This window comes from Chlorocebus sabaeus, chromosome 3 (assembly GCF_047675955.1).
Source record: "Chlorocebus sabaeus isolate Y175 chromosome 3, mChlSab1.0.hap1, whole genome shotgun sequence".
Taxonomy (NCBI): Eukaryota; Metazoa; Chordata; class Mammalia; order Primates; family Cercopithecidae; genus Chlorocebus; species Chlorocebus sabaeus.
The window spans coordinates 3,237,626-3,262,240 of NC_132906.1; the positions used below are offsets into that span (position 1 = coordinate 3,237,626).

At 41.0% G+C, this 24,615-nt stretch overlaps 1 protein-coding gene across 1 annotated transcript in view; it reads left to right on the plus strand.

The window, feature by feature from the left end:
- Positions 1 to 24,615, plus strand: part of SGCG (sarcoglycan gamma) — a 78,360-nt gene extending 53,745 nt beyond the window's left edge. The window contains exons 5-8 of the mRNA XM_008021713.3: positions 2,347 to 2,466; positions 15,029 to 15,101; positions 19,102 to 19,225; positions 23,831 to 24,615. Coding sequence (XP_008019904.3) covers positions 2,347 to 2,466; positions 15,029 to 15,101; positions 19,102 to 19,225; positions 23,831 to 24,004 — 491 coding nt within the window. The 3' untranslated portion in view covers positions 24,005 to 24,615. The remainder of the gene's footprint in view (positions 1 to 2,346; positions 2,467 to 15,028; positions 15,102 to 19,101; positions 19,226 to 23,830) is intronic.

Consider the following 24,615-nt stretch of genomic DNA (forward strand, 5'->3'; position numbering starts at 1 on the left):
ATGCTTTTCTTTTTAGTGAACCACAGAATCCTCTATGCTGGGAGCTAGATCTCACTCATTTGCACATTGTCAATGCTTAGCACAGAACCTTGTACATAAAAAGCATGCAATAGATTTGTACTGAATGGAACCATTCACTTTCCTGCATTTTATTTGATTTGAGTAACAATTTATGTGTATTTGCTGCACAGACTTACTATGAAACTAAACTTATTCGTTGAATATTTTATCGATGTAATAACTACAGAAAAAAAATTGTCACTTAGTTGAACCCCTTATACTTAATAAGGCCTCTTAGAATTGTAAGATGAACCTCTAGTGAGCAAAACAATGAACTCTTACTGGATTAATTATTCCAATTATTTCTCAATTTTAAAGACAGGTAACTTGGTAGTCACCATTAAATGCAAATCGGTGTTTATATAATAAATACACAGGCATATCAGTGACCCAGAAGAAATAAACAGGAACTCTGAGTCTCAGATTGGGGAAAATAACATACAAATACCAAAAAATAAAGTGAAGCTTTTTTTTAAAAAAAAAAAAAAGGAGATATAACATAGAGAAAAAAAGTCAACTTTATAACCGGCACTCTTGCCAAAAATATTTATTTATTTAATAAAGACTCACTGGAGGGTTTTAAATACAAATTAATAAAATTAAGAACACTTAGATGAGCATGTCCAAAACTGATCAATGCATTAATAGAAAGGCTTTACTTAATTTCTACCAGGTATCCAAAAATTTTTTTGAGAACTGTTAGGGTCAGAGGGACACATACAAAAAAATTATAAGATATGACTTCTTTTCTCAACTTCCTTTTTTTTTTTTTTTTTTTTTTTAAGTCTCGCTCTGTCGCCCAGGCTGGACTGCAGTGGTGCGATCTCGGCTCACTTCAGCCTCTACCTTCCGGGTTCCAGCAATTCTTCTGCCTCAGCCTTCTAGGTAGCTGGGATTATAGGCACGCACCACCATGCCCATCTAATTTTTGTATTTTTAGTAGAGATGGGGTTTCTCCATGTTGGCCAGGCTGGTCTCAAACTCCTGACCTCAGGTGATCCGCTTGCCTTGGCCTGGCAAACTGCTAGGACTACTGGTGTGAGCCACTGTGTCCAGCCTCAACTTACTTTTACAGATAAGAATATAGGCTGGGCGTGGTGGCTCACACCTGTAATCCTAGCACTTTGGGAGGCTGAGGTGGGCGGATAACCTGAGGTCAGGAGTTCGAGACCAACCTTGCCAACATGGTAAAGTCCCATCTCTACTAAAAATACAAAATTAGCCGGATGTGGTGGCACATGCCTGTAATCCCAGCTACTCTGGAGGCTGAGGCAGGAGAATCACTTGAACTTGGGAAGCGGATGTTGCAGCCAGCAGAGATCGGCACCATTGTACTCCAGCCTGGGTGACACGAGCGAAACTCTGTCTCAAAAAAAAAAAAAAAAAAAAGAATATAAAGCTAACATAAACAAATTGGGGAACTCATAGTTTCTTAAGTAGATAATGAAGGCTATACTCTAGGGAGATTAATCCATGAGGCCTGGGTTAGAAAGTTTGGAAGCATCAAAGAGGAATTGGGGAACACATATGATGAGTGCCGGGGGTTGGTGTGTAGCTGAGTGAGTGGGAGGTGTGACCTCACCCTCATGTCTGGATGACACAGGGTGAGTGAGCACCCACAGAACACCTGCTGAATAGATGAAAGAGCTGGAAGGCAGGGGGTCTAGAGCTCAGGTGAAGGGCGTAAGCTTGGATACAAAAGTGAAACAGAAGGCATGGCAAAGTCAAAAATTTTTTAGGGGAAGGGCAAAAACAGGAAGGTGTTCTTCCACAGTGATGCTTGTTTTTCCTGTGGAGTAGAGGGTGAGCAGCTCTTCTGAGAATAATGGCAGAGAAAAAATTCAGGATATGACTCATCTTCTAGGTTAACTTTGACCATTAAAGTGAGCCATTTGTAAGAGGATCTTTCACAAATCTCACATTTCGGAATGTAGGATTCTTAGGTGGTTCATAACCAAAAGAATACAAGTTTAACCACGAATAGGAGAACCATATTATTTTGGGCAAGTATTTAAAAATCTTAAGAAACTCTTAAATAATGCATTTATACATATATTGATATAGGTTAACATATGTTTGACATAAATTAATTTTAATAATATGATACATTTAGACTTAAAAGTTGCAAAGTTTAATTACAGAATCAATCAGTACCACTAATGCTAACAAATACCAAATCTTTAGGTACTTGGTCTTGTTGGGTTGACATGGCATGTGTAAAAATAGAGATTGTGACGCTGCTTGTAGTGGACAGTTTATAATAAACTGTTTTAATTAATTCTTCAGGTCCCAAAATGGTAGAAGTCCAGAGTCAACAGTTTCAGATCAACTCCAATGACGGCAAGCCACTATTTACTGTAGATGAGAAGGAAGTTGTGGTTGGTACAGATAAACTTCGAGTAACTGGTATGTACTAATTCGAGAAAAACACAACATTCCATGGAGTACACATCTGCAAACACACATTGTCCTATTGACAAGCTCATGTGGAATCTTTCAAGCAGATAAGAGAGCTTGAGTGTGTTGCATTTTCTCCATTGCAACTCTCTTGATGCTCTCCTAGAACAACAAAATCCTTCCTGCAGATCTTGGCCCACCCTTCTTCCACCACAGTTTTACCCTTCGTCTCTTTCTTTCTTTCGTTCTTTCTTTCGTTCTTCCTTTCTTTCTTTCCTTCGTTCTCTCTTTCTCTTTCTTTCTTTCATTCGTTCGTTCGTTCGTTCGTTCTTCCTTTCTTTCTTTCTCTCTTTATCTCTTTCTTTTTCTTTCTTTCTTTTTTTTTTTAGACAGAGTCTCACTCTGTTGCCCATGCTGGAGTGCAGTAGCACAATCTTGGCTCACTGCAACCTCTGCCTCCCAGGTTCAAGCGATTTTCCTGCCTCAGCCTCCTGAGTAGCTGGGACTACAGGCACCCACCACCACGCCTGGCTAATTTTTGTATTTTTAGTAGAGGCAGGGTTTCTCCATGTTGGCCAGGCTGGTCTCAAACTCCTGACCTCAAATGATTCACCCACCTCGGCCTCCCAAAGTGCTGGGATTACAGGTGTGAGCCACAGCGCCCTGCCACCCTTTGTCTTTTTCTAACTGGAGTAACCCACAGACTTATCAAATGTCACTGTTATCTGTGCAGTTCAAGTATCTGTTTCCCAAGTTTCTTTTATTCTCATCATATCATGTACTTGAATTCCTCATATTTCTACAAAAAAAAGTTCTCTTTTAGAACTAAAAGTTGAATACCGGTCTCATAGGACTCATTTTTAAGACTGAGAAGAGACCATTTTATGAAAAAAATTTTTCGGAACATACTCTAAATTCACTTGCTAAAGACTAGAAGACGTAAGCAGACACTTGTTAAATCTATCCCAGTGCCTTTCTGTACTACTGTGAAAACCAATAGCGATGTTATTGTCTCTCACAATCCTATCAATACTCCCAAATGAAAAACAAATAGCATTTCCTGGCCAAGGAAGTAGACTCCACCCTATTACCGGCCCTAACAAACTACAACAATCATAACCTAATGTTGCATACTCTAAGACAGTCATGTATCTGGTTTTGTTACTAAAATGAAGGACACTAGGGCATTTAGTTAAAGGAAATTGGTCATTGTCCAACAAAGCACCTTGAGCATCAGAAATGCACTGTTGTGTACAATAAAGAATATGGGCTGGGTAGACCTGGGTTCAGTTCCTACCTCTGCAATTATTAGCTGCATAATTTCAAGTAAGTTAATTTTTGTTTTCTGTTTCCTGACTTCTAAAAGTGAGTTGATGATGTCAACTGTACTATCATTGCTGGGTTAAGTGGATCAAGTATGCAAAGGACAGCAGAGTTCTTGGTAGAGTATCATTGCACTGCAGGGCAGTAAAATCTGTAACAGCTTAGATCGCTTCAAACCCAAGCCTTCCCACACAGAGAATCAGTAAAATGAACTTTTCCTTAGCCCAGGACTCCTTCCGGGCTATGACATCAATTAGAGGAACAGATGAGAAAATTGATAAGCAGCTGTATTATTTATTACCTGTATGCATGCGTCAGAACCATCCAGAGGGCTTGTTTAAAATGTACTGCTGGGGGCCAGGCACAGTGGTTCACACCTGTAATCCCAGCACTCTGGGAGGCTGAGGTAGGTGGATCGCTTGAGCCCAGGAGTTTAAGACCAGCCTGAACAACATGGCGAAACCCCATCTCTACAAAAGAAAAAATACAAAAATTAGCCAGGCGCAGTGATGCGTGCCTGTGGTCCCAGCTACTCGGGAGGCTGAGGTGGGAGGATCACCTGAGCCTGGGAGGCAGAGGTTGCAGTGAGCTGAGATTGAGCCACTGCACTCCAGCCTGGACAACAGAGTGAGACCATATCTCAATAACAATAATAATAATAATAATAATAATAATAATAATAGTGCTGGCCCTCATCCCCAGAGCTTCTGATTCAGCAGGTCTGGAATGTGACTTGAGAATCTGTGTTTCTAGGAAGTCCCCAGGTGCTGCTGATGCCACAGCTCTGGGGACCACACTTTGAGAACCACTGCCCTGGACTAACGTGAACCAGCAGGAGAAACAGCAGGTCAGCAATATGTCAACGCTCTCTGTAGAACAGTGGTCCCCAACCATTTTGGCACCAGGGACTGGTTTCGTGGAAGAAAATGTTTTCACAGTGTGGGAGATGGTTTTGGGATGAAACGACTCCCTCAGATCATCAGGTATTAGATTCTCATCAGGAGCACGCAACCTAGATCCCTCACACGTACAGTTCACAGCAGGGTTCGCCCTCCTATGAGAATCTAACGCCTCCACTGATGTGATAGGAGGCGGAGCTCAGGCGGTAATGCTTGCTGACCTGCTGCTCACCTCCTGCTGTGAGGTCCAGTTCCTAACAGGCCACAGACCAGGACCCATCTCTGGCCCAGGGATCTAGAGTCCCTGCTCTAGAACATGCATTCAAGTTGTCCTTTTAAAAGACAAGTTATAATCTTCTCTTTCATAATTGTTTTTGCCTGAGCCACAGTTTTCTCCCAAACTCCTCCTCTGCAGTGCAGCTAACTAAGCAAAATATACCCCACCTCTAATGACTCTATGCTTTCCTTGTTATTTTGGTGTTGCAAACATTTCTAGTTCTTACTGCCAGAGACACCATGAACTGAGAGTGTACAAACGGCACAATTTTGAGCAAACCATAATTCTTCTCAATTTTCCAATATGTTATTGGCTTCCTTACATTTTGTAATGAAAGAAACTAAGAGATTCCACAGTTTTGATGTTTCCCTTCTTGTTTTGTCTCTATCCAAGGTCTGAATCTCTAACCATTGTCTACGGCAGGCTTTGTCGATCTTAACACTGTTTTTTGGTTTTTTTTTAAACTTTAAGTTCACGGGTACGAGTGTAGGTTTATTACATAGGTAACTTGTGTCATGGGGGTTTTTTGTACAGATTATTTCATCACCCAGGTATTAACCCAGGTTATTAGTTATTTTTGCTGTTCCTCTCCCTCCTCCCATCCTCCACCCTCCAATTGGCCTCAGTGTCTGTTGTTCTCCTCTATGTGTCCACATGTTCTCATCATTTAGCTCCCACTTATAGGTGAGAACATGCAGAATTTGGTTTTCTGTTCCTGTCGTAGTTTGCTAAGGATAATAGTCTCCAGCTCCATCCATGTCCCTAGAAGGGTGTGCATGATCACATTCTTTTTAATGGCTGCATAGTATTCCACATTTTCTTTATCCAGTCTGTCACTGATGGGCATTTAGGGTGATTCTATGTCTTTGCTATTGAACCTTAGCACTGTTAACATTTTGGGCTGGATAATGTTTCTGGTGGAGATTGGGGGAGACTGTCCTGTGCGTTGCGGGATGTTTAGCAGCATCCTTAGCCATTTAGTGGCATCCTTAGCCTCACTAGGTGCTAGTAGCATTCCCACCCCACCAGTTGTGACAACCAAAAATCTCTCCCAACATGGCCAAAGTTCCCCATTATTGGGGGAGGGGGAGTAAAATCACCCCCAATTTAGAAGCACTTAAATTTATACTGTTTCTCTGGAATTAGCGTTTACATAGCATTTGCTATGTGTCAGTGACTAACCTAAAAGCCTCCAGTACAAAATAATTCAGACATGCTTCCTTTTACATGATGCTTATACTTTGGCTGGGGAGGTGGAAACACAAACTAATTTGTTGGATACAATCAGCTAAGGACACTAAAAGATGTTTGAGCAAAAGCCTACAGGAGCAGCCCAGAGAAAAGGATTCATTCTGCTGGGTATGATGCGTGGAAAGAGAGGCAGAATAGGTCAGCAGTGATTTCTCCAGGAAAGAAACATTTGAGCTGGTCCTAGAAAGATGGGTAGGAGTTTATCAGGAAGAAAACATAAGGATTAGCATTCTACACAGACTGTACTCAAGAACAGATATTAATGGACAATTGCTGAAAATAACAATGGGTAACTCTTTTTTATACTTCAAGTTCTGGGATATTTGTGCAGAACGTGCAGGTTTGTTACATAGGTATACACATGCCATGGTGGTTTGCTGCACCCATCAACCCGTCATCTACATTAGGTATTTCTCCTAATGCTATCCCTTTCCTAGCCCCCCACTCCCCAACGGGCCCCAGTGTGTGATGTTCCCCTCTCTGTGTCCATGTGTTCTCATTGTTCAACTCCCACTAATGAGTGAGAACATGCCGTGTTTGGTTTTCTGTTCCTGTGTTAGTTTGCTGAGAATGATGGTTTCCAGCTTCATCCATGCCCCTGCAAAGGACATGAACTCATCTTTTTTATGGCTGTATAGTATTCCATGGTATATATGTGTCACATTTTCTTTATCCAATCTATCATTGATGGGCATTTGGGTTGATTCCAAGTCTTTGCTATTGCGAATAGTGCCACAATAAACATACATGTGCATGGGTCTCTATAGTAGAATGATTTATAATCCTTTGGGTATATACCCAGTGATGGGATTGCTGGGTCAAATGGTATTTCTGGTTCTAGGTCCCTGAGGAATTGCCACACTGTCTTCCACAATGGTTGAACTAGTTTACAGTCCCACCAACAGTGTAAAAGTGTTCCTATTTCTCCACATGCTCTCCAGCATCTGTTGTTTCCTGACTTTTTAATAATCGCCATTCTAACTGGTGTGAGATGGTATCTCATTGTGGTTTTGATTTGCATTTCTCTAATGACCAGTGATGATGAGGTTTTTTTTCATATGTTTGTTGGCTGTATGAATGTCGTCTTTCGAGAAGTGCCTGTTCATATCCTTTGCCCACTTTTTGATGGGGTTATTTTTTTCTTATAAATTTGTTTAAGTTCCTTGTAGATTCTGGATATGACCCCTTTATCATAAATCTACTTGGATTGACTCCAAGTAGCCTTTGGAGTTTCTCAGGTCAGCAAAAGCAACAGCAGTTGACAGCCAAGGAAAGGTACTCCTTGATTCATTGTATGTCTTAAGATCAATCCATCCATTACAAGGGAAGTTGGAGGAAAGAATGGAAGCAGTAAGACCAGTTAGGAGGATGTCAATTGTAGTACAGGTAATCAGTGAAGGTGACCTGGATTGGGTGGTAGCAATGGTCAGAGAGGGAAGTGAATTACTCCAATTTAAGATCTGACAGCTACAGGTTTGCCCATGAATTGGATGTACAGCAGGCATCCAAGAGGACACTCAATGATAATATTTGCTTTGGGTGATGGCATTACTCTCTGGGTAATGGAGAGGCCTGAGGAGGAGGAGAAAGAGCCAAGGAAAGAGCAGTGGTAGGAAAAGAGCCACTGGCCTCACTCTGAGGACTGGAAAGAAAACCCAGTTCTTTGCTTCTTTTCTCTGCTCTCATCACTTGCACAGCAGCCCATAGCTCCGATGAAAGGGGAAATAAAGTCGCTCTCTCCTTAAGATGGTGCGCTCGAAACTCCTGGCTGCACCAAGTCCTAATCCTGACTCGAACTGCCATTCTTTGAGTAATTAAGACAATTGCTATTGCTATTGTTTTAATGACTCAAATAAGCTAAAACCTCTCTTTAATTCTTAAACAGCTTCCATTTAGACTTTAGTCAACTAGGCTACTGAATAATAGTTTTTAAGTGACATTTATGGAAGCGATTACACAATTTCATCAGTTCAGTCTGAAATCGATTTAGGCCTTTGAGCAGGCTCATCTTCCTCCCCCACAAAATTAGCCACCAAGTGGCCAAAGTTAACATTTCTTTTATTAACCCAAATTACAGAACATACCATTGGAATAACATCACAATGTTGTCTTCCAAACACTATTCTACACCATTGCCAGAACTGACTTCCGCCAGATGACAAACTGTTAGTTTGGCCACCGTAAGTGTATTTTAGCTCCCTGGCAACAATTTGCTAGGCTCGGTCCGTTTCCCAATATTATCTTTAAAAACAGAGTTTTTAAATAGGATCCATTTCCCACCACTAATGAGAAAAAGTAAGATCTAGCAACAATCCCAATTCTTCATGCCTTCTGTGCAGCTAAGCAAGATCACATAAAGTCAAAAGTGATAGTGTAGAAATGCTAGAGTCACCCATAATTATAGCCAGTGACAAAAATGGACCTGGAGAACGTGTTCAGCCACTGAAGAAGTGAAAATAAACAAGGATGTTAAGTTGAAAAAGACGTGAAGACCGATATCTGGAAGGTGCTTTTAGGAGCACCATATCCTTCAAACACATACCCAAGGGCACAGAACACTGTCTGATGCAGCACTGCACGCAGCGGTCAGTGCTGTGCTGCAGTCAATGGTATTTCAGCTGAAAGGAACAAGAGTCCCAATTAAAACAGGCTTAAACTGCAAGGACATATATTATCTCACATAGCAAGGCTGGGGAAAGGGTAACCCCAGGTTGTTGATTAATTTAGTAGCCAAGTAATATTTCTCTACCTTTTCTTCTCTGCAAGTATGTTGATATTTCCCTTTTTGGTTGCAAAATGATTCCATCAATTGCAGACATCACTTGCCGCCACAAAGACTTCTCTCAACATCTCTCTCTAAGAGGACCTCAGTGATTTGGCATCTTAAGTGACTCTCCCAGCTGAAATTTTTCTCATATTAAATTATTTGGATTTCTTTTGTATGCAGCATTTGGCTGGATTTATTTTTTGTAACGTAATTTATTTTGATTTTTAATGTGGAATTTAAAACATTCACATTCATTGTGATAACTGCTGTGTTTGGCTTATCTATGCCATATTATTTCATGATTATTATTTTTAATCTTACCAAGTTTGAGTCTGAAAAAAGCCTGGTGTAAAGGGAGATAGAGTGGGACCAGATTATGCAGGGGATTTGCTGGCCATTATAAGAAGTTAGGATTTGTTTTAATTCAATGGGGAGGCATTGAATTGTTCGGAACAGGGTACTCCTTGATTCATTATACATCTTAAGATCAATCCATCCATTACAAGGGAGGTTGGAGGAAAGAATGGAAGCAGTAAGACCAGTTAGGAGGATGTCAATTGTGGTGCAGGTAATCAGTGAAGGTGACCTGGATTGGGTGGTAGCAATGGTCAGAGAGGGAAGTGAATTACTCCAATTTAACATCTGACAGCTACAGGCTTGCCCATGAATCAGAGGTACGGCAGGCATCCAAGAGGACACTCAATGATAATATTTGCTTTGGGTGATGGCATTACTCTCTGGGTAATGGAGAGGCCTGAGGAGGAGGAGAATTCATTTGCAGGGCAGACAGCATCAACAGTTAATATTTTAGACACGTAAACTGAAGATCATCTGGGAAAACTGCCAAGTGCATATGTCATGTCAGCTATTGGGCGTCTGAGTTAGCTACTGCTCAGAGCAGAAGTCCAGACTAGAGATAAATGTGGGCGTCATCAACCAACTGAGCTCCGAAAAATGCCAACGGTAGAGGCCAAATAAAGGCAGAGCAGCCACCAAAGGAGAATAAGGGACAGGCAATGCGGTGGGAGGGATATTACAATAATCATTTTTCTGGTGTCAGGAGAGACTATTTTCTCAGAATTTGGACCCAGGAGAGATGACAGAAATTGTCATTGGATTTATTATTATGGAAGTCATTGCAATCTTAAGGAGAGCATTTTTCATTGGAGTAATAAAGGCAAAAGGCAGGTTGAAGTGATTACAAAGTGAATAGGATAGGAGGCAGTAGAGGTATTATTTGGGGACATTAAGCGGAAGTTTGCCTGAAGAAGAGAAATGGAATTTTTTTGACATCACTTGAAAAGCCCGTATCAGTCCATAAATGCTCGATGAATGCGTAGAATAAATCTTAACAAATAGTTATCAGTGTTGATACAAAAATGAATGCATACTGAGACACATAACGTATTACTGTTTGAACAGAAGTATTAATATTGAATTCTATGTATTTCTATAACTGAAGGAACCTAGAAACAACAGTATGTTGCAAAGAATGTAGCAACTTAGAGTAATTTGCCATTCAGTTGCTGAGCTCTGTCCAAGAGTGTCATGATTGCTGGGCTGTGTACCATGAACTTTCTAACTGCCTTCATGAGCATCTCAGCCCATCTTGCACCACAGTCTTACTACGGATCTTCATGTGAGCATCATTCATCATACAATGCTGTAGGATCCAGAAGGGAAGAATGATGCTGAGTACTACTGCTTCACAGTAGAAACGGACATGTCTAATCTCAATGACATGTCCATGTCTAATCTCAATGACATATTCTAAAAATAAAAAAGTTAACATTATTAGACTAGGCTTTCCTTTATTTTCCTTTTTATTTGTACTTTCCTATATAAATAATGCATATTATACAGGGTCATTTTAATGCATGATTTATATAATGATATTTTATAGTAGAACTTTTTTCCTATCTAAAATTTTAGATTATAGGACTTCAAATAATATGTTTTATTTTCCACAAAGAAGAGGTATTACACCAATTATGTTTCTTACATCATCTTGGTTGTGAATATTTAAATGAATGCAAACATAAAGAAAATGCAATTAAATTGAAGATCAACAACCATTTCCTGAGAATCATTTTATGAAACCATTTAGGAAAATTCATTTTATTATATGCAAATAGGTTCCGAGGAGTATTTAACTTTGAGGCTGAATAGTAATGATATAATCAAGAGCATATAATTTGGGCATTTATCATTTCAATGTAGAGAAACTGCTGCTCTTATTTAAAGATAATACATATCAGTTTATAGATTTTCTATCTCCCTATAAGTACATTACCATAATCATATGTCGATATAATATCACTAATTATAGTTACATTAGAAGGTAAGTAATTGGCACGCATTTAAAAACTAATTACCGAGTTTTACTGCCCTGTAAAATTGTGCCACTGAAACTCTTTGAATAAATTCAGCTATTGGGAAAGAGAATTGAAGCTGCTGTGAAAGTTGATTATACGAATTGGGTCATGTTGTCATACCCAAGCAAATCGAGGGGCTCGGGGAAAAGCACTCAGGGCATGTAGCACCTTTTTCAAGAACTGAATTGTCCTCAAGCCCAGCCGCTGAAATGGCCTGCTGTCACCCTGAGACCGGTGTTACCTAGTAAATGCTGAAACGACCTGCCGTGACACCAACAAGTGTTCTACCTGCTGCCCTCACTCACCAATCAGAGCTTCCCAGCTCCCAGAAGCTTCTCTAGTGCCAATGAGCCTTCTTTCAAACAATAGATAACATTTCTTTCCTTTTTTTTTTTTTTTTTGAGATGGAGTCTCACTTTCTTGCCCAGGCTAGAGTGCAATGGTACGATCTTGGCTCACCGCAACCCACGCCTCCCAGGTTCAAATGATTCTCATGCCTCAACCTCCTGAATGGCTGGGATTACAGGAGTGCGCCACCACACCTGGCTAATTTTTGTATTTTTAGTAGAGACGGGGTTTGATCGTGTTGGTCAGGCTGGTTTCAAACTCCTGGCCTCAAGTGATCCGCCCGCCTTGGCCTCCCAGAGTGCTGGGATTACTGGCGTGAGCCACTGCACCCGCCCACGTTTCTCTTTCTAATAAAACTCCCAACTTTTTCTTTGTTCTTTGGAGATATGCCCCAAATTGCAGTTCTATGATTCCCCCAAAAATCATTTAGAGATTTATCTCTATATTTATTTTGACCCAACACTGTGCTCAAATAAAAATTGCCCATGAAAGTGGAATAGATTGCAGTCTTTAGTTTTGTTTTACAAGGGTATGTGTTATAGAAAGTAAAATGTGATGACTTTTTTCTCATTCATAATATCATCTTGTTTATATAAAAATGGAGAAAATAATTACAGAAAATTTTATGCCCACATTCCTTTTGTTTCTATATCTTAGTTATGGAAAGAAATCATTATTTTTTGATGATTCATAAAGCTCATTCTAGGTTCGTGATAACAAAGCATTACTTGGGTTTCAAACAATGCTACATAAACCACAGTAAATATACTTACATAAAACTAAGCATAGCTCTGCTTGTCTTGAGAATTGACTTCAGGTGTATTAAAATTTACATTTTCTTTTATATTTTGCAAATCAGAAGAAGCAAGGAGGAAAGAAAAGAATAAAATGAATACATATTATTATACAGATTACTATGTTAAATTATTTTCCTCTGTATGCCAAGCAGGAAATGTTGTCAATACATCAACAAACCAGATATTGTGCTCTAAAATTTGACTGCACCATTTATTGTGGAAACACCAGTGCTTGGTATAGCCTAACTTTACATAATGATCTCCATTATCATTTAGGTTTGCTTAAGTGGTATTTTAAGAAAATGTGACTTGTTACAATGAGGATCTATTTCTCATCTGAGTATAATTTACATAAATTATAATTTTCATGAAACATTAACCTTCACTTATGTGTGTTCCTTTATTTCAGTTGATTATAGTTTTTATGTAAATCATCCTACTAAATCCGTTTGTAATTTTAAAATTTCGCTTTGTTCTGATTTAAGTGTGTTTTGCTTTCGTGCCGCAAGCTATTATTTCTTGGATAAGGGCTTTTTTCCAGTGTGGATTTTTATCATATCTTCGTATTTAAATAAAATTACTAAGGAAGTAGTAATTATAATAACAAAGCTAATATAGCCAGTAATACTGTGGAGAAAATGTGAAGGTACTGTGAACGGTAGGACTGGCCGGGCGGTGGCTCACGCCTATAATCCCAGCACTTTAGGAAGGCCGAGGCGGACAGATCACCGGAGGTCAGGTGTTTGAGACCAGACTGGCCAACATGGTGAAACCCTGTCTCTATTAAAAATAGAAAATATTAGCCGGGTGTGGTGGTGGACACGCATCGTCCCAGCTACTCAGGAGACTGAGGCAGGAGAATTGCTTGAGCCTGAGAGGCGGAGATTGCAGTGAGCGGAGATTGTGCCACTGCACTTCAGCCTGGGTGACAGAGTGAGACTCCATCTTAAAAAAAATAAAAAATAAAAATAAAAAAAATCAGTAAGGGCTGCTCAAAAGATCTTTTGCCCAGGATGAGGATTTCTCAGCACAGAGGCTGGGAAACCTTTACCCAGGCAATTTTTCTTCAGTGTCCAATATTGAAACTAGTACAAGAGTTGATTTAAAAATAAACATTTTAGTTGTTTCATTATAGAAGCTCCTCAACTTGCAATGGCTTGCCTGCTACAAAGCCGTGGCAAGTCGGGGACCCTCTGTATTTCCTAAAGAGGAAAGTTCACAGCATGAGGATGAATCCTGAGATTCCTGTGGAACCACAAGGGAGAGAAAAACGCTTTGCAAGCGGCAGCCACGGCCTCTTAAGCCAAGGCTAGGGCCTGAGCCAGGGGTGGGACCCTAGGCAGGGCAGGGCCCAAGATAGGCACGAGCAACCTGGGGAAGTCATGATGAGCATATGTACGCAATGTGGTGCTTGGTGCTGCTTATATCTATGAATATGCCCATGAAATTCAAGAGGATATAGATTTAAATATAATGTGAAAGATACGTTTGTATTCCATGTAGAATTCATTGCTTCCAGTGAATTGGATTATTTGTTTATTCCTGGACACTCAGCACATTTTCCTGCCCCTGGACTGCTGCTCTTTTTGAAATTCTTGCTCGCAATCTCCGTATGTTCATAAAAGTTTATTTATTTTAAGGTTCAGACCCACTTCACTTTCTTATATAGTCGTCCCTGATGCCTTAAAGTAATTCTTCCCCATTGATGACCCTCCAGATAATTTTGTTGCACTTCGCTACTGGCACATTACTTTCTATCACATATTGTTATTTATGTATGAAAACCCCTATAGCATATAGATTAAACGTGTGGGCTCTGAATTCAAATTACAGCCTTGCCACTTCTCACCTGTGGAACCCTAGGCACGTTAATTAACCTTGCTCTTCCTCAGCTTCCTCATGGGTACAATGGGAAGATATTACCTGCATCGTAGGGGTCTGATTGTTAAGTTAGGATACATCGAAGAGCATGTCACTTTCACCTGTGTTTTTCTGTACCCCAGCTGACACAGGGCCTTGCATATTATTAGTTCTCAGTCTCATGAAACAACTGGGAACATACTGATTCCTAGGGATTAGAAGGTTCATTTTAAATATTTAAAGCTTGTAATTTTTCTGTAAATATCCTGAGTGCCTTAGAAACAAGTAACACAAGATACAATTTCTACACATAAAATCTAGAGAATTAAATTACTATTACTTAAAATATACGGATGTATGCAACTTTTGGAAGGACTTTTTTTCCTTTTTTGATTTGAAGACTAATATTGCTTTCTAGTTTTAAAATAAGCCTGCTAATTTGTAATTGCTTTGAAAAACATACTTTGTTTATGGGAACATAATGAAATTGTGATAGCCTCAGAAAAGTAGGGAAGCAGCTGGGCCTATTTTTCCACCCGTAACTCAAAGATCTGCAAAAATTCTGCAACAAAGAACAAAATCCTTATGTTCTTTAATATCTAGGCTAAATGTTTATTTTGTCCGGTGCCACTTATTTTACTTCTGCTCCTGATACATCTTTGTTTTTTGTTTAGGGCCTGAAGGGGCTCTTTTCGAACATTCAGTGGAGACACCCCTTGTCAGAGCCGACCCATTTCAAGACCTTAGGTAAGAATTTTTGTTCACATATGAACAACCTCTCCTGTAGAAGACAAGGGGGTATGTGCTGGAATAATATGTCAGCAGTGCCTACGACCTGACTGTTTCTTATTTCATCCGTTGCCTTTATTTTCAAGATTTTCTGCTTATAACTAGATAGTGTTTATTAAAATCCAAAGGAGGTCCAAAAGTCCCACCGACTCCACACTTGGTGCCTCTTCACAGCCTCCTCCTTCCTCCTGCTTCCTCCCCTCCAATCTGCCTCTCACGCTGCTATCAAAGTGAGTTTGCTAAATGCAAGCTGGTTTAAATGCTTCTTTGCTCCCACATCACATCAGCCATAGGAAAATCCTAAGTGCTCCACGGGGCACTCCCAGCTCTTCATAGTCTGGGCTGTGACCGGCGGGACCTCCTCCCCTACCCTGCCACCCAGACACGAGTGACTGCTGTATCCTCACCGACTCGTCCCACACCATCCCCTCTGGAAATATTTCTACCCCAGGGTAATACATCATCATCGATTCAGAAAGAATGAGCATGTCTTTCCTTATAAAGTGGGAGAAGGAGATTGTTAAGAAGGATCTGGGAAGGGGAACCCCTGCAAGCTCGCAGCAGGGCAGTCTGGCAACAGTCCTCTTCTGCCCCTGATGAAGTCACTGGGACTGGATGCGCCATCTCTGGTAACCAGAAGAACACTTGACAAATATATGAAACAACCACTTTGAGACACTGGATAACAGGAAGTGCAAAACAAGATAGAAACTAATGAGGTGAGCCCTACACTTGCCCGAGCTCTCTGCCCACAGGCATGTTCAGAATCCGGGCACAGGGAGGGGGAATCCAGTCAGTGCACGGGCATCTCTGGGAGTGGAGGAGAAAGAGATCTGAGAGTGGGGAGTCTGTGGGACAGAGGACCAGAGAAGAGGGCATGTGCCGGGAAAGAGCCCCAGAAATCGCATACAGCTTCCCAGGTGTGCACGTATCAGAGGTTTTTCAACTGCTCCCCTATATGTAAGCACCTGATTTATTTACAGTTCGCTTGTGCAGGTATATTTTCATATTGTTGGAGATATAACTTCATGATAAATTCCTGGAAGAGGAATCCGTGGGTGAAAAACATAAATGCCTATATTGTTTACTCAGATAATGCCAAATTCCCCTTCCAGTGACTTTCCCCTCCATTGGGGTGTGCCAATTTGCACACTAGCATTGATACAATAAAACCTCTTTTTCCTTTTCCCATAGCTGCCAACACAATGTGTTTTAAAATATTTTAAATTTTGCCAATCTGATAGATTAGAAATTATTTCTCAAAATGGTCTACATTTCTCATAATATGAGTGAGGTGAAGCAACTTTTCATATGTTTGCTTCACCTTTCTGTGAATGATTTATCTTTTTCTACTTTTTAAAAAATATTTTTCCTCTCAATTTTTAAGACTTCTTTAAATATTGGGGATATTAGCCCTTCATCCCTGATATATGTTTTAAATAATTTTTCCCAGCTTCAGTTGGTTTTTGATTTATTGTACTTTATGCTGTGCAGACTTTTTAATGCTTACATACTCATGTTTATTAATCTTTTTTATTGTATCTGGATTTTAAGTTTGAATTTAATATGTTTCTTGCATGGTTTTATCTTTTACGATTAGACCTCTGATCCACTCAGAGTTTATTATTGTGTGAGGTATGATGTATAAGGTGTGAGGTATGATGTATAAGGTGTGAGGTCTGATTCTAATTTTATCTTTTCCAATTGGCCAACCAGACGTGCTAGCAACTAGATTATTTATTTAAAACTCTACTTTTCCCCTATGATCTGAAATACAACCTTTACCACTAAATGTCTCTGTAGACTTGGGGCTGTTCCTGCACTTGTTATTCTATTGCACCAGTTTCTCTATTCATGAGTCAGTACTGACTTTGTTAACTAAACAGGCTTTTTTTTTTTTTTTTTTTTTTTTTTGAGATGGAGTCTTGCTCTGTTGTCCAGGCTGGAGTGCAGTGGTGTATTCTCAGCTCACTGCAGCCTCTGCCTCCCAGGTTCAAGAGATGCTCCTGCCTCAGCCTCCTACGTAACTGGGATTACAGGAGCCTGCCACCATGCATAGCTAATTTTTTTTTTTTTTTTTTTTTTTTTTCTGGGTAGAGACCAGGTTTCACCATGTTGGCCAGGCTGGTCTCGATCTCCTGGCCTCAGGTGATCCACCTGCCTCGGCCTGCCAAAGTGCTGGGATTACAGAGGAGATATTTTAATGTCTGGTAGGACTAGTTGTGCACACATGCGTGCACGTGCTCACACATGCACACGACTTTGTACATCATTGAACATTAGTCTGTCTATTCTTATGTATTTTTGCATATGAACTTGAGTATTGTCTACTTCCAGAAAACTTATTTTTTATTAGGATTATATTAAGTTGATAAATTATCTTAGGGAAAACTGACAAGTGACTGTGTTGAGTGATCTACCCAAGAACAGGGCTGTCTTTCCGTTTGTTCAAAGCTACTTCTATACTTCTCAGGAGCATTGAAAGGTTTTCTTCATATATGTTTTCCACGTTTATTCGTTGCTATTATAAAGGAGGTTTATCATATCATCATTATTCCCTGTTATTGTTTTAGATATGAAGGCTGTTGATTCCTGTGTGCTAATTTTATTTCCTTACTAAACCTTACTAAACCTAGTATTGTTCACATCCATTTGATGATTGATTCACTGGGATGTTCCAGGTATACCATCAGATCATTTGCAAATAGATGTAGTTTTTACACCTTATTTTGCAAGTGTAATATCTAATCCATTTCTCTTGGCTAATTGGATTTCCTGATGTCCTCAATGCAATGTGAGAAAGAAATGGAGATAGTAAGCATCCCTGTCTTTTTCCAGTCAAAGTGGAAATGCCTCTGGTATTTCTCCATTAAGCAAAATGATGTGAATGTGTATTTTATAAAGAAAGCACATATCGATTTCTATTTTGTGTTGAATAGGTATTGAATTTAGTAAGAGGGTCTTTAGTAATTACAGAGATAGTCATGTATGTCTCTTAGATATATTAATATGGAGTATTACATTAATGGATTTTCTAATACTGAACCAATCTTGCATTCTGGGAATAAATCCTACTTTGGCCATGAAATATTATACACATAACTTGGGTGCTGAGCAGCTGAAAAGTGTTTCAAATGATCACATTATGCCATCTGGTGGAAATGCAGCCTTTTCCAGGCAGAGGCAAGTAAGAGAATTCCTCTGGCTCTTATATTTTTGGTTCTCTTTCTGTACTTGGCTTAACCACAAGGAGAGTCTGATTAATTGTACAAAACCAAAGTCAGCTGAGGCCAACTTCCCTCCTTTCAGTTCTATCAGTTCAGTAATTTTTCCAAAAGAAATCTTTCCATTTGCCCTGTAATCTTTCTAAAAAAGACCAAACTTATATTCTGTCTCATGAACATGGAAAATGCGTGTGTTCTCCTTACATCTATCTTTTTTTCCTAAATAAATTGGCGTTTTAACTAAAAAAACAAGCCTGCCACAGCTACTTGAGCGGCCAAGGCAGGAGGACCTCTTGAGCCCAGGAATTCGAGGCTGCAATGCACCATGATCACGGCTGTGAAGAGCCACCGCACTCTAGCCTGGGCGACAGAGCAAAAATAACTTTGTGTAGTTCTTCATAAATGGCATTTTCTTCTGAAATAGTATGCCGAGTACTTAACTACGCCATTGGAAACTGCTGCATGGGATTAGGACTGCCTCATGTTTTCATCGGCTTTTAGAGGATACTAATCTCATAGGCTTTCATTGATAGACAGTTTCTTTCATACTTCACATTATTTCTGGATTTATCAACGAATAATGCACAGTATGTTACCATTTGAGAATGACTTGAAGACTTAGGTATCTTACTAGTTATCTTTTCCATGCTAAGTTGAGGGAGTGCTGGAGTGGCTTTTAATACTTTTTTCTTTTCTTTTTTCTTTTTTTTTTTTTCTTCTTTTCCTCACCTCAGGTTAGAATCCCCTACTCGCAGACTAAGCATGGACGCCCCAAGGGGTGTGCATCTTCAAGCTCACGCTGGGAAAATCGAGGTGCTTTCTCAAATGGATATTCTTTTTCATAGTAGTGACGGAATGGTGAGTTCACAGATCAGCCTCCTACTGTGTGTCCTAATGATATTCCTGAGTATTGTGTCTGGAAAGCTGTCAGTATTAAATTTCTAGTAGTTTGTAGGAAAACATGAAGGTCATAGAGTAGCAAATGTACAAGGAAAGCAAAAGACAATTTAGCATTGAAAGAAGGGCCAAGAAAGTCTAAAATTATTCTGTATTAGATCCGGACAGGTGTCTTTGGCATTTTTGCTATCAAGTGACTTAGTGACTTGCTATTCTCTTTTTTTTTTTTTTTTTTTTGAGACGGAGTCTCGCTCTGTCGCCCAGGCTGGAGTGCCGTGGCGCGATCTCAGCTCACTGCAAGCTCTGCCTCCCGGGTTCACGCCATTCTCCCGCCTCAGCCTCCCGAGTAGCTGGGACTACAGGCACCGCCACCTCGCCGGGCTAGTTTTTTGTATTTTTAGTAGAGACGGGGTTTCACCGAGTTAACCAGGATGGTCTCGATCTCCTGACCTCATGATCCACCCACCTCAGCCTCCCAAAGTGCTGGGATTACAGGCATGAGCCACCGTGTGCGGCCCGTGACTTGTTATTTTCAAGTTGGAAAAAAAAAAGACCCACTACAGACATTCACATTTACAGAGAGTGTCCATTTTGCCATTTCCTAGGGATCCAGCTTCTCTGGGGATGGTTGTCACTAGGAGTCACCCACCGACAACCACTGTCACCTTCCACTGCCCAGAGTGCTGCGCTTAAGCTGCATTTCCAGTTTAAACGAAAATGAAAGATGAAAACTAAGAGTGTTTTCTCAAAGTCAACTACAATAAAGATATAACCTGGGACTTCAAGTCTAGAAATACAGTTGTCTCCCTTTATTGACAGGGGACATGTTCCAAGACCCCTAGTGGAGGCCTAAAACCACAGAGAGTACTGAACCCTGTAAACACTCTTTGTTTTCCTGTGCGTACATACCTATGCTAAAGGTTAACTTATAAATAAGGCTCAGTGAGAGATTAAGAACAATAATAACTTACGGTAAAATGAAGTGATTATAACAATATGCCAGCATCACTGCTCTCGTGCTTTGGAGACATTATTAAGTAAAATTAACGACCACTTGAACACAAGCACCGCAGTAACTTAACAGTGGATCGCACCACGGAGATGGCGCCTCAGTGACTCACAGGCTGGGAGCGTAGACAGCTGGAGATGCTGGGCGCAGAGATGATTCGTGTCCTGGGCTGAACGGCTCGAGATTCCATCACGCTAGTCAGAAACTTGTGCCATTTAAAATGTATAAATTATTTCTGGAATTTTCCATTTAATGTTATCCAGACTCAGGTTGACAGCAGATAACTAAAATCAAAACTAAAACCAAGGAAAGCGAAACAGCAGACAGCAGGGGAGGAGCTACTAAAACCTCACGGACACAAGCCAAAGTCACAACGAGGCTTAGAGTGCACACTGCTCACTACTGATACTGGAACCCTGTTTGTTAGAAAAAAAAAAGGAAAAAGCTCGATTTCAGTCAACCAGAAACTCAGACATGTTAGGGATGTTCCTAAATGGTCTAGAAGAAAATCAAGGATTTGGTTTATAAGCTCATTCCAATTGTATGGTGCCGTATTTATAGATTTGTACCAACTGATCTCATCATCTTGGCCTAAGCCCAGATATTTTCATACGTACAAATGTGCTCACAATAAGCCTCTGCCGCATGGACTGTCTTGTACATAGCTCTGCCTTACCAACAGTGAGTGCACTGAGTGCCGTGGGTTGCGTTCATTCATGCCACCCTTGCCTGGCTGTCATGCCAGACCCTGTGGAATCCAATAGGGATGGCACCATGTCCAAAATGCCAAAGAAGAGACCCACAGCCATGGAACAGGACGTAGGGTTTATTGAGGACTTACCGACAGGGCAGTCCAGTAGCAGGGAGCTGGACTGGAAAACTGCTGCATTTGTAAAAGGCATGCAGGTTATACAGCATTTTCACTTAGCAACAACTTCCATTTAACCCAGAACAAAGGGCCTCGATCCCCCATATGGCCTGTGTTCCAAGGGATGGGCCAGGCGCTCCGATGTCCTTCACAGATGTGGACTGAATCTCTGGGTTGGCCACTCCCAGACTCCTTAGCTCAGAACTCTGAGCACACATTCTTCTTGGGTCCTAGAGTCATTCTCAGGGAGTGCCTGAGTTATTGCAGTCAGGTGCCTCTCCATACACCGGGTGAATGTGCTGGGATAAATGTCCATGGACGCTGGTAGTACAATGAGAGGGCACATGGGTTTCCAAGCTCCTCCCCAGCTCTGGCCCTGTCATCGCACCTGTTACAGGTGAAATGTGGTGCAGCAGGCAGAGGATTCAGCTGGAAGTCAGGAAGCCTGAGTCCTAGTGCTAGATCAAATTCCCTCATTACCTGTTTGAATTCAGGAATCTTATCCGGCCCTCTCTGGGCCTGTCTCCTCAAATAAGGATATAATATTTGCTCAATTATGTCATAGGGTTTTGAGGCACTACTTAGGAATATGGGTGCCAACATTTTGAAACTACATTACTGTGATATTAGTAGGAAGGTGTAGTAAAGGTGTAGGTGGATATGTGTAGGTGGATATGTAGAGTGTGTGGGCAGGACCCATCAGATGACAGCCTGCTAGTGGAACACAGTTCTTCAGGGGAAGCCACTGCAAGTCATAACCTATGAAGTTACGATGTCAGGAGCAGATAGATGCAGAAATAAAAATCAAGAATGTTGGAATTTCATTATGAAATCATAATGTCACTACACACTTAAAAATGTATTACCGGCCTGGTGCGGTGGCTCACGTCTGTAATCCCAGAACTTTGGGAGGCCGAGGCGGGCAGATCACAAGGTCAGGAGATCAAGACCATCCTGGCTAACATGGTGAAGCCCCGTCTCTACTAAAAATACAAAAAAACAAAATTAGCCGGGCGTGGTGGCGGGCACCTGTAGTCCTAGCTGCTTGGGAGGCTGAAGCAGGAGGATGGTGTGAACCCGGGAGGTGGAGCTTGCAGTGAACCAAGATTGCGCCACTAGACTCCAGCCTGGGCAACAGAGCGAGACTCTGTCTCAAAAAAAAAAAAAAAAAAAAAAGTATTACCTTCACAAATGTAAACTTACCTTAATTTTGAAATGATATTACTTATTGACATGAAGTAGGAGTCACTTTTACAAGCAGCACACAGCCAGACCCATAATTCGAGTGGGTCTTCCTTATCATGAGGAGCTACTTCAAAGGGATGAGAGAGATTCCAACCTCTCACCAAACATAGTCCCATAAAGGCAAAAAAAAAAAAAAAAAAAGATGCTTGGGTGGCCATGTGTGGACTATTCCAGCGGCTGGAGTTTGCTGGAAGAGTAGGGTCAAAAATGACAACTAGAAAAAAAATTGACCAGTTAACCACAAGAAAGGGGACAGGAGAAGCCAACAAGTTGCAAGTGTGTTAGTGAAAAGCAAACGCCCAAAGAACCTGAGGCGCTGGGTAATAACTAAAGAGATTCTACTTGAAAAGCATATTGACACCTATTTGACTTCTTTGACCCTGACTGCACCAGACCACGCAGGGCGCAGAGCTGCCTGTGAGGCTGTGGGGTCGTGTGATCAAGCCTCACCTGGCGGGTCCACACCGGGGAATGCGTGCAGCCGACAGCAGGTTGTTAATCGACTGGAAGGCAAGGATAAGAGCCACACAAAATAAAGGAAGGAGCTCTCCTTGTTGGCAAGGACAGAATTATGCCTACCTACATTCTGTTTAATTCCTTATAACAAGTGAGTGCCCTGGAGTGGGCGACGTTTGGCTGCTGGATGTGACAATTTTTATTTCTTTATCAAAAAGATTTCCGAGCCTCAATCTTCAGCTCTTTGTTTGCATTTCAGTTTAAGTTATCATATGACCAGAAAATTCAGTAGTTTTCATTTCATTTTAATTGGCTGAGTCTGTGTGTCTGCAGGTTTTCAGCATCTAATAGGAGGCTGTGCCATTTCAAATAATATTTAAAAGTTAGGGAAATGGTTGCCAGCTAGTAGGATGAATTTAATTGCCTCTCATAGGAAAACAAAATCAGGAATAAAATCAGGATAAATTTCATTATTCATGGGTAGAAATTATTAAGATGAATCTATTTCGATGGACTGTACTTTATCCTAATGGGGAGGAGAGGATTTACGTAAAGTCAAAGTGAGTCACAAGATAAACGTGAAGCAGCAGAATTCTAATATGTCTGATAAACAATGTTGAAAAGCGTTTTTAGAAGTGTAGCGTCACAAACCTGAAAAGCAACCCAGTTTATTGAAACAAAAACAAACTGTAAAGGCGAAACACGTTTTCACAATGGGGTCACATTTCTAAGCTGGACTCAAACAGTGACAAAAAGGAAAAGTGCTTCCCTCCAGTGTGGAAGGAGCTGTGACGTCCCAGCCTGCATGTAAAGTAGAACTAGGCTTTAAAAGAATCGGATAATTACGACATGACTCACATAAAGTCAGGTGCCTATTTCGTTTTCCATGAGGAGAAGAAACTAATTGGAAACCTTGTGAGAATGGGGATTTGCTGCGGACCAGGGTGGCCCTTCCTTAACACCTCGTCTCTCGTCTTCTTCCAACCAGCTTGTGCTTGATGCTGAAACCGTGTGCTTACCCAAACTGGCGCAGGGGACGTGGGGTCCCTCTGGCAGCTCACAGAGCCTCTACGAAATCTGTGTGTGTCCGGATGGGAAGCTGTACCTGTCTGTGGCCGGTGTGGGCACCACGTGCCAGGAGCACAGCCACATCTGCCTCTGAGCTGCCTGCGTCCTCTCGGTGAGGTGAGCTGTGCAGTGCCGGCCCCAGATCCTCACACCCAGGGAACAGCTGCACATCGTGAAAGACTGAGGAAGCGTGGATGGGAAGTAAACACTTCCAGAGGAACTCAAAAAAAAATGTGCCAGTGAAAAAGTGTTTGGACAAAACTACATGATCTCCAAATGCACGTGGATGTGAGACACAAAAGCTGAAGAAATGGAAAAGCAACGTGTTTTCCCACTGGATTAATTTTCACCAGAACAATTGTGAATTCTGCCTCGCCCCCCCCATCTTGTCCCTGTGGGCACACACTCGGTGTGGAGTTAACGTGTGGTGCTCCACTGTGGCTATCTAACGTCCTGTTGAGAGTAGCCTTGCTCAATACTAAAATGCCCCGAAGTTCTATACAGCATTTCCTTCACAGCATTCAAACCTCACATCCTCCCTTCAGTTCAATGCGAGTATGTCAGGTTTCACAAGAAAAATTCCAAGTTTTGAAGGGAATTTGAGGTTGATCTGGTTTTCAAGATGTAGTCAAAGGAATAAATCACACAAAATTAAACTTTCTGTATATAGTCAATAAACAATAAAAATCAACCTCATTTTTCAGA